The sequence below is a fragment of the Etheostoma spectabile genome, chromosome 6 (assembly GCF_008692095.1).
Source record: "Etheostoma spectabile isolate EspeVRDwgs_2016 chromosome 6, UIUC_Espe_1.0, whole genome shotgun sequence".
NCBI lineage: Eukaryota > Metazoa > Chordata > Actinopteri > Perciformes > Percidae > Etheostoma > Etheostoma spectabile.
This window is the reverse complement of record NC_045738.1, coordinates 24,567,827-24,576,460: the sequence shown is the minus strand read 5'-3', so window position 1 is coordinate 24,576,460 and position 8,634 is coordinate 24,567,827. Positions and strand designations below refer to the sequence as shown.

At 39.2% G+C, this 8,634-nt stretch overlaps 1 protein-coding gene across 1 annotated transcript in view; it reads right to left on the bottom strand.

Annotated features, from left to right (window-relative positions):
* The window catches only part of taf2 (TAF2 RNA polymerase II, TATA box binding protein (TBP)-associated factor), a 28,472-nt gene that overhangs the window by 9,155 nt on the left and 10,683 nt on the right, over positions 1-8,634 (bottom strand). Inside the window, exons 9-17 of the mRNA XM_032517941.1 lie at positions 7,520-7,619; positions 5,763-5,848; positions 5,320-5,455; positions 5,030-5,184; positions 4,441-4,555; positions 3,886-3,995; positions 3,345-3,410; positions 1,998-2,124; positions 1,261-1,386 (exon numbers count right to left, since the gene is read on the bottom strand). Coding sequence (XP_032373832.1) covers positions 1,261-1,386; positions 1,998-2,124; positions 3,345-3,410; positions 3,886-3,995; positions 4,441-4,555; positions 5,030-5,184; positions 5,320-5,455; positions 5,763-5,848; positions 7,520-7,619 — 1,021 coding nt within the window. The remainder of the gene's footprint in view (positions 1-1,260; positions 1,387-1,997; positions 2,125-3,344; positions 3,411-3,885; positions 3,996-4,440; positions 4,556-5,029; positions 5,185-5,319; positions 5,456-5,762; positions 5,849-7,519; positions 7,620-8,634) is intronic.

The window sequence follows — 8,634 nt, the reverse complement described above, 5'->3', positions numbered from 1 at the left end:
GATAGATATTGATCCCAAAAAAATGGGAAATTATGGTGTTACAGGAGGAAACATACATCAGTCACAAATAGTGACTAAAGCTGTCAGATGAATGTAGTGGAGTAACTAAAGTAACTAGTTACTAAAGCTGTCAGATGAATGTAGTGGAGTAACTAAAGGAACTAGTTACTAAGCTGTCAGAAATGAGTGGAGTAACAAGTAACTAGTACTAAAGCTGTCAGATGAATGTAGTGGAGTAACTAAAGTAAAAGTTACTAAAGCTGTCAGATGAATGTAGTGGAGTAACTAAAGTAACTAGTACTAAAGCTGGTCAGATGAATGTAGTGGAGTAACTAAAGTAACTAGTTACTAAAGCTGTCAGATGAATGTGTGGAGTAACTAAAGTAACTAGTTACAAAGCGCAGATGAATGTAGTGGAGTAACATAAGTAACTAGTTACTAAAGCTGTCAGATGAATGTAGTGGAGTAACTAAAGTAACTAGTTACTAAAGCTGTCAGATGAATGTAGTGGAGTAACTAAAGTAACTAGTTACTAAAGCTGTCAGATGAATGTAGTGGAGTAAAAAGTAAATTATTTCTCTCTGAAATGTAGCAAAGTACAAAGTGACATGAAAAGAAAAGACTCAGGTAAAGTACAAGTACCTCAACATTTGGATTGAAGTACAATACTGGAGTAAGTGTATTTGTTACATTTCACCACGGCTCCCTACAGAGACATTTGGACATTTAATAAATAGTAATAAAGAGTGCATTTAAGTCCCGCCCCCACCGAAGGGGAAAACAAAGACTCACTCTCCATTAACTCTCCTGACTTACCTTGAATTGTATCTGCTTAGGATAAACTACAGCGGCTGGCCTAGGCCTTTCCTGAATTGTGTCATTTTTATTTATTATGTCATTTGTGCTATATAATGGATGAATGCATGTCCCTGACAATTAAAATGTATTTGCCTGATGAAAAAAACTGTCATTTTCCCATTATATGGAAGTCACTTTTTGCAAGTATGACCTAGTGACACCTGAGGGGTTTGTATTCATGATACAGGCTCCAGAAACGTTAATCAACTGTGAAGATGGAAACCCTGCAGTGTCACACACAATCTTCAACAACTTTCTACCTTAGTTTGTGCTGTTCAGAGCTCTCATGGTCCAGTGTTGCTCAAATACAACGCATAAACACACACGCATGCTTAGAATCTCTCTCTCTCACACCCACACACCCACACACGCTCGCGCACGTGCACACAAACTGACACATACCTTGGCCAAACAGAAGCAGGCCTGCATGCGGACTTTGTAGAAACACTGTTCTTGCTCTAGGATGTCTGTCAGAGCCAGTCTGGAGGCAGGAGTTGGGAACTTCTCCAATGCTGAGATGGCTTCCTCCTGGCAGAGAGATAAGGTAAATGCTCATCTGATGAGCATCAAACTGGAAGCTCTGGATGTGGTTTAATGGCATTTTATCCTTTTCAAATCCAGTACAGAATAGACAGTGACAGTAACCTTTCAAATCCCTTAAACTAACTATATGTTACTTTTAAATGTTCCTGAAACTGAGCAATGTTTCATCTAATGATCACAAATGACCTGTAACAACAAACGAGACTAACAGTGGGAAAGAACCCTATTCTTATATAGTCTTTGATAATGCCTTTGCCTGGGCTGATTTTCGGCAGGTAGACGGCGCTCCAATTTTGGTGTAACACCGGAAAAGCCTGTATTAGTGTATCCAGTCAGTTAAAAGGGAGCAGGAGATTTCTTTATATAGAGAGTGAGGAGAGATAAAGGGATTGGTAAGTGTTATCCGGATCCAGATCCAAAATAGAACCAGCTACTGGAACCCATCCCGAACTGAAAGCGTGCAGTGATTTGTCTTAGCTGGAAGTAAAAAACTGAATAAACTGCAGGGTGATACGGCTCATGTGGAAGTATAGTTACTGATTTAGAAATGTTAAAAAAGGCCACTGTGGAGGAGTGTACTCTTGCCATTAGCCCACCTGTGCAACGACGTCCCTCTCATAGCGCAGCTGATACTGCCACATGAAGTCCGCCTGCTCAAACTCCACCTTCCTCAGAATGGACATGTCTGGGTCAATCCGGATCCAGAGGAGAGGAGAGTCGGCACTGCACACGTAACCGGAGGCAAGCACATTAACAGAAAGTTAAAAATACATGTAAAGTACACCGGAGTCATGAGATCTTTCTACAGTGGCCGACAGGGGCAAACACACTGCAAGTTAAGAAAAAAACATGCAAATACAAAACAAAAACAAAACACAAGCAGATTAAGAAAACATCGTAACTAATTTGACAACACATGCACAGCATTTGGCAAACACGGTGCATATTCACACAACACAACCAGATACACAAATGCCAGCTAGTCTTAAACTAGCAAAGACATTGTGTCGGCCTTTGCGCTGCACCAGGTGCAAGATAGGGCCCCAATTCTCCCTGTGGGGTCAAAAATCAAGCAGGTCCATTTAGCACCTGGAGAACTTCCATTGTGTAAACTGGATGCAGTGTTTTTCTGTTATTTTCGGGGCTTGCATACTTTTAATTTTGCACCGTTTCTGTATTTGCAGCACGTTTTTCTGTATTTGGTTTAGTTGTGTGCATTGGCAGCACATTTAATTAATATTAATAATATTTATTAGTGTTGTGAAATTAGTGAAGATGTTTTCTTAATTTGCTTGTGTTTTATCTATTTGCATGTGTTTTTTGAGTTTTGAGTGAGTGAGTGTGTATGCCCTGGTCAGTCACCGTGTCATTCTGTGCTTTCACACATTTCCTCCTAACAAGGTGTGGCTGATGATGATGAGTCATGTGGATATAATAAATGTAAATGTAAATGTAAATGTGCTGTATTTATATAGCGCTTTTCCAGTCTTAACAACTGCTCAAAGCGCTTTTACATCTACAGGAAACATTCACCATTCACACACATTCATACACTGTGGCCGGGGCTGCCGTACAAGGTGCCACCTGCTCAGCAGATAAACATTCACACACATTCACACTCCGATGCGCAGCACCGGGGGCAACTCGGGGTTCAGTGTCTTGCCCAAGGACACTTCGACAATGACTGCAGGGGCAGGGATCGAACCACCAACCTTCCGATTGGCAGGCAACCGCTCTACCACTGAGCCACACTGCCGCCCCTAATGGCTTATAGAGGAATGGTTTGTTTGAGCTAGATTAGTCAAATAGGTTATGAAAACTGTATTATATAAATGCAATGCAGCTTTAACACAGGGAAAAGACAACATTGACAGAATATATTAATTCAACTTAAGGACAATAATTGGATCTTATATCAAATAGTGACAGCGATGATGTCTTACTCCATGGCTGATAAATCCATGTCAACTTCTTCTCCATTCATCAGAGGGATCTTCTTTTTCTTGTTTCTGTGGAAAGGAACAAACAAAACAATCAACAGACCGAACAGACGAGAAGACTGTTGATTTCCAGACTAGGACTAAAGAGATAAAACAGCAAAAACAGAATATAGGCCAATTAGATGAACATATCAGGCGACGCCACAGAGCCACCAGGACACATCAAACAAAAAGTCATGCATCTACTCAAAGACAACAGGTGGCAGTGCTAATGGAGTATGTGGATAAAAACTAATTTTATGAATACAGCAACCACATAACTACAGCATAAAATATAACATCATCATTAACAAAACACATTTTTAGGGGGAGACAGCTGTTGGCGATTGGAGCGTAGAAGAAATGAACAGTAAAGTTGTGCTGTGAAATGTATTTATAGTATATGAATATATATAGTTTGCATTTGCAAACTCCCCCCCCCAAACTAAACATATTAGGTGTGCAAAATATAATCTTAACAGATGTGTTGTGTTGTAGTAGGTACCGTCTGCTCTTGGAATGACAGGGAATGTCATGTTTGAGGCTGTTCTCCTCAATCTGCAGCGTGTGGTTGAAGGATCCGTCCAGCTCCTGCACTGTCACTTTGATTGGACCCTGCGGGTACATTTACACATCATGATATGACACCCAAAGTAATAAAAAAGTAATGTAAATGTAAGGGCCCGTCTAGCCCAGACAGCCAGGGAATCTGTAACATCAGTGTATTCATTTCTCTGTTCAGGTCATGGCTTCTTGAAGGATTAACCTGACAGGACAGTTTCAAGAAGAACAGCAATATTTGTGCCATATTTGGTACCTGGCATACAAGATTAGAGAAAAGAATTTCATTTTTTCTTTGTTACTCTGTACTGTAAAAACCATACAAAAAAACTACTTCATTCATTGACTAATAGCGTCAGCAATCTTGGACATGCAGACCAGGTTTGTGTCCAGCAGTGTACCTTCTAATGTGAAGTTTCTGCTATATAATAAAAAATAAAACATCCAACTTCTACAGTTGTACTTTAGCTGCTCAAGACACAGACAACACATTGCTCACCACATATTTCTGAGTTCCAGATGATGTGTAGTCCTGACGGATCTCCAGCTCGAGAACGTTCCTCTTCCTGTTAAAGGCAAAACTGCCAAAGAATTTCACCACAGAACTTTGGTCTCTGGGTACGAAAGGTTAAAGTTAACCGAGATAACCAAGACAAAGTGTCCATACAGGTACCGCTACCAACACTGTGACTTTGATAACAGCTCCTAAATGACACTCTTTTCAAATACCAATTTTATAAATCAAAAATAAATTACAACATTATGGCAAAAATCTTCGAATTTACTTTACAGCATCTACTGCATGATTTCATCCCTGTGTAACGTAGAATTTTTCCTGCATGTCTCTATGACGTGTAACGTTAGCCAATCACAGACATTATTAGATCTTGGTAGAAGCATGTGTGCTGATTGGCTCACTGACCCCAATGAGACCCTCAATACTATAAAGGCAATTCGGTCCGTGACCCCATCTTATTCAGTACTCAGCCCTACTAAGCATTTAACCTCTAATGCTCCCAATTGTGTTAGGTCATTAATAATCACTACCTTTGTTTGCAATCAGAGATCCATTACAGATAAAAGGATACACCCATTGTTTGATGAGGGGGCCTATGTCTTTGCCCGAGACGTTTGAGATGGATTTGAGAAAGGCGTGAGTAGACAGAAGCATCTGGCTCCACATGTGACTCTGGTACTTCTGGGATGAGGCTGTGCTAGCCAGGCTCAGAAGCTTGTTGAAAACCTATAGGACAACAGAAAAAACAGAGAATTCAAATCAAGACCAAACCAGGTTTTTTTTGTAATGTAAGTTCACAAATTCTGACGTTGACATGGAAGCACAGAGGCAGAAGATGGGAATATGCTGCTTGTGTCTAACCTGTAACATGAACTCCATGCTGATCCTGTTTTCTATCAGCCTCATCACCAGATGGGCCTTACACTGGAACATCTTGAAGTACTCCCAGGACAAGGTGTGGGGGTGCTTGATGGAGAAGTGAAGGTGGGGAGTTGGACTGAAGGGGAAAATGTTTTGTCAGTGTGTCATGTATATGTCTAATTATATACTGTATGATCCAGAAAAGGACCTGTCACCAGGGACCAAAATTAGCACCATCTACTAGCAAAATGCTGGTAAAATATGGAAGTTTGCTTCACCAGCCAAAAAACAGTGGTAATCTACTGAGTGGCAGGTACAATTTGAACATTCACTAGCCTTTGGCTGGTGGACAAAAGAGTTAATTTTGGACCCTGCCTGTCACTTGTACTTCAAATGTTCAAACTAAAGAACAGATGGATAATGGATTGAAATGAATGTGTTACTTGTCCTTCTCTTTGCCTCCGATGAAGGTTGGGTGCAACAGAACCCCTCCCATCTTTAGTTCATATTCCACAATCTTGTCCAACTCCTGGGAAAAAAACAGAACATGTATTAACAAACAGCTCAGGAGAGAATTCAGTCATTTCATTTCTGTTTTATATATACACATTATATACTACTTTTTTTTAATTTGTGGGGCAGCAAATTATTATTATTTTCACTAACAATTTATCTGCAGAATACTTTTCGATTCATCGTTTAGTCTATGAAATGAAGAGCTGCAACCACAACCTTTGATTCAGCTGTTGATTATGTTCTCAAGTTATAACTTTGTCCATAAAAAGGTAAGAAAATAGAGAAAGATGTCTGCTATAAGATGATCTATTCAAATTGTTGGTTTTATTTGACCAACAGTCCAAAAACACAAATACTTAGGTTACAATCAGATATGACAAAGAAAAGCAGAAAATCCTCATATAAGTAGCTTAAACCAGGGAATGCTAGAAAAATAACAAAAATCATTTACTAACGAAATGCCAATAAATGACCATGAAATAACAAATAACTATCACAACTTCCCAGAACCCAAAGTCTTAAAGAGGTCCAACAATATCTGGCAGAGAGAAGCAGCAAATCTTCTCATTTGAGAAGCTGGAATCACAGATCTTTTGGCCTTTTTTGGACTTGTTGACAGATGTTGCGATTACAAATTGGTTTGGCTAAAGTTCTGTATTCCCTGTGTAACAAAACATGCCATTAATTAATTAATAATTAATAATAAACTGTAAACTGAAATGTCTGATATGCCTTTGTTTGATAGCAGCATCTACATATTGCACCTTCTACAATCATGTCAAATAAGGTAATACAAAATAAATGACAAATTCAAATAATTATTGCACATTCTACAAAGCGCGGTCTATACAATTAGCTAAACGCATTCTTTCAAATTGCAATTTCGATTGGAAAACAAATTAATCAGCCTTAGTGCTACATCCCACAGCTGAGGTAACATATTTAGTGAGTGAGGAAACTGTTTAACCCTCATGTTGTCTTCAGGTCAAATTGACCCGTTTTCCTAGATCAATGTTCTTTTTAACTACCCAATTGTAATTCCCCAAAATAACATAATTGATTCCACACAATGCTCTATGGCAAGTCTCTATTTTCATTAATTTTGGGGGGGTCTTATTCACTTTTATTTTTTCAACATTTGAAAAAAAGTGGTTTTTAAATAGTATTGAGTAAAAGTTGACATATTCCAGTCTGGGATTATCCATCAACATCCATTCCTTTAAGTTTGGTCTAAATAATTCATAAAACATTAGGTATAATTTCCTATAAATGAGGTTTATTGACCATAAATTCCCAAAAATAACTGTAAAACTAAAATTAATAAGTTTGTGTTACATAGTGTTAAACATGAGAAAAAGTTAAAAACATCGATAAAAAACGTCAATAAAAGTGTGGCTTTTCAATTTTGACGGGAAGACAACACAAGGGTTAAACCAACATAAAAGGAAGTACATTGACATGATGAGATGCATCAGGATAGACTCAGTTGAGCAGGTAATGTATTGATTGATTACACATCACAAGTTGAGAAAGTACATGGACTGCATTTGGTAAGAACTAGTCCCGCGTTGGCAGACCATCCACGTGCAGCGGAGCGGAGGAAGGTCCAGCTCCACTCACCAATCTCCTGGAGAAAGCATGCAGGCGTTCTGACAGGAGAAACAGGTGAACCAAACAGTGTTACCTCTTTGATCCAGTGCCGGTACTCATTGACTCCAAATGTCTTCTTTAGGTAGAGGCCGTAGATGTAGCCGGAGATTCCCTTCAGCACCCACTCATCAGCCCTTCAGAAGGAACAACCAAACATGTCAAAATACAAATCGGGTCGAGTTTAGTTCCCTTCATGTTTTTTTGGTAAATGTACAACACTTCAGGAATTATCCAGAATGAAGTGCAGTTCAACTCCACGAGTTTGAAGTGAATTAACTTTAATTAACAGACTTAAAGGGCTTCTAATGATTTATGGCTACCAAGAAGTGTGAAGCTACAAAAAATATGCATATGGAATATGAACACCTTGAAACTGAGATCTGAGACCCTGTTGCCCACAGTTTGGAGCTCTTAAAGAAGTTGACACCCTTTTTACTTATTTAAGACCATACATGCGTTGTTGTTGTGTTTTGTGTTACTTTGAATATGACCCTTTGAATATTCATAGGAAAAGACAAACATAACTCAAACAAACTCAAATAACTGAATTTATTAGCTTGTGAAAAGGGACACAATACGCAAATTCCAAATCGGTGAGGCCACCGCTTGTGGCTGAACTGAATCCAGTCGGACTTATGTAGTACAGATGAATTCTTCTGTGCATCTGCTTTAATCAGCATAACAGAGTGTATGGAAGATTGAATCCACTCTTTGCCCTAAAACAGTCTATGGATCATATTATGATGGATAATGAAGAACTGTGGATCTCTGTGGTTCTGAATTTTCTTCCTTCATTCCCTTTCTTTAGTGATCTAAGACAGTGATTCCCAAAGTGGGGGTCGGGACCCACAGGGTGGTCGCGAGCCAGAGAGGGGGGGGTCGCAAGTTGATTTCCAGAAATAACACATATGTTAGCCATGATTTTAACACAAGATAAAACTAGTGGCAAAATGTAAAATAAACCAAGCTATAATAAAAGGAACAGCTCTTGATTTTCTTTGACCACTCTGACCCCTGAGGTCATTGCAACATTAATTTTGTGTTGTCATTATGCTCGTGTTTGGTTACGTCTATAGTGCGTGCGCGGTTGCGCGAAATGTTTGTATACGTTTATAGTGTGGGGGTCACAAGTCACTTGCACCGTTACTT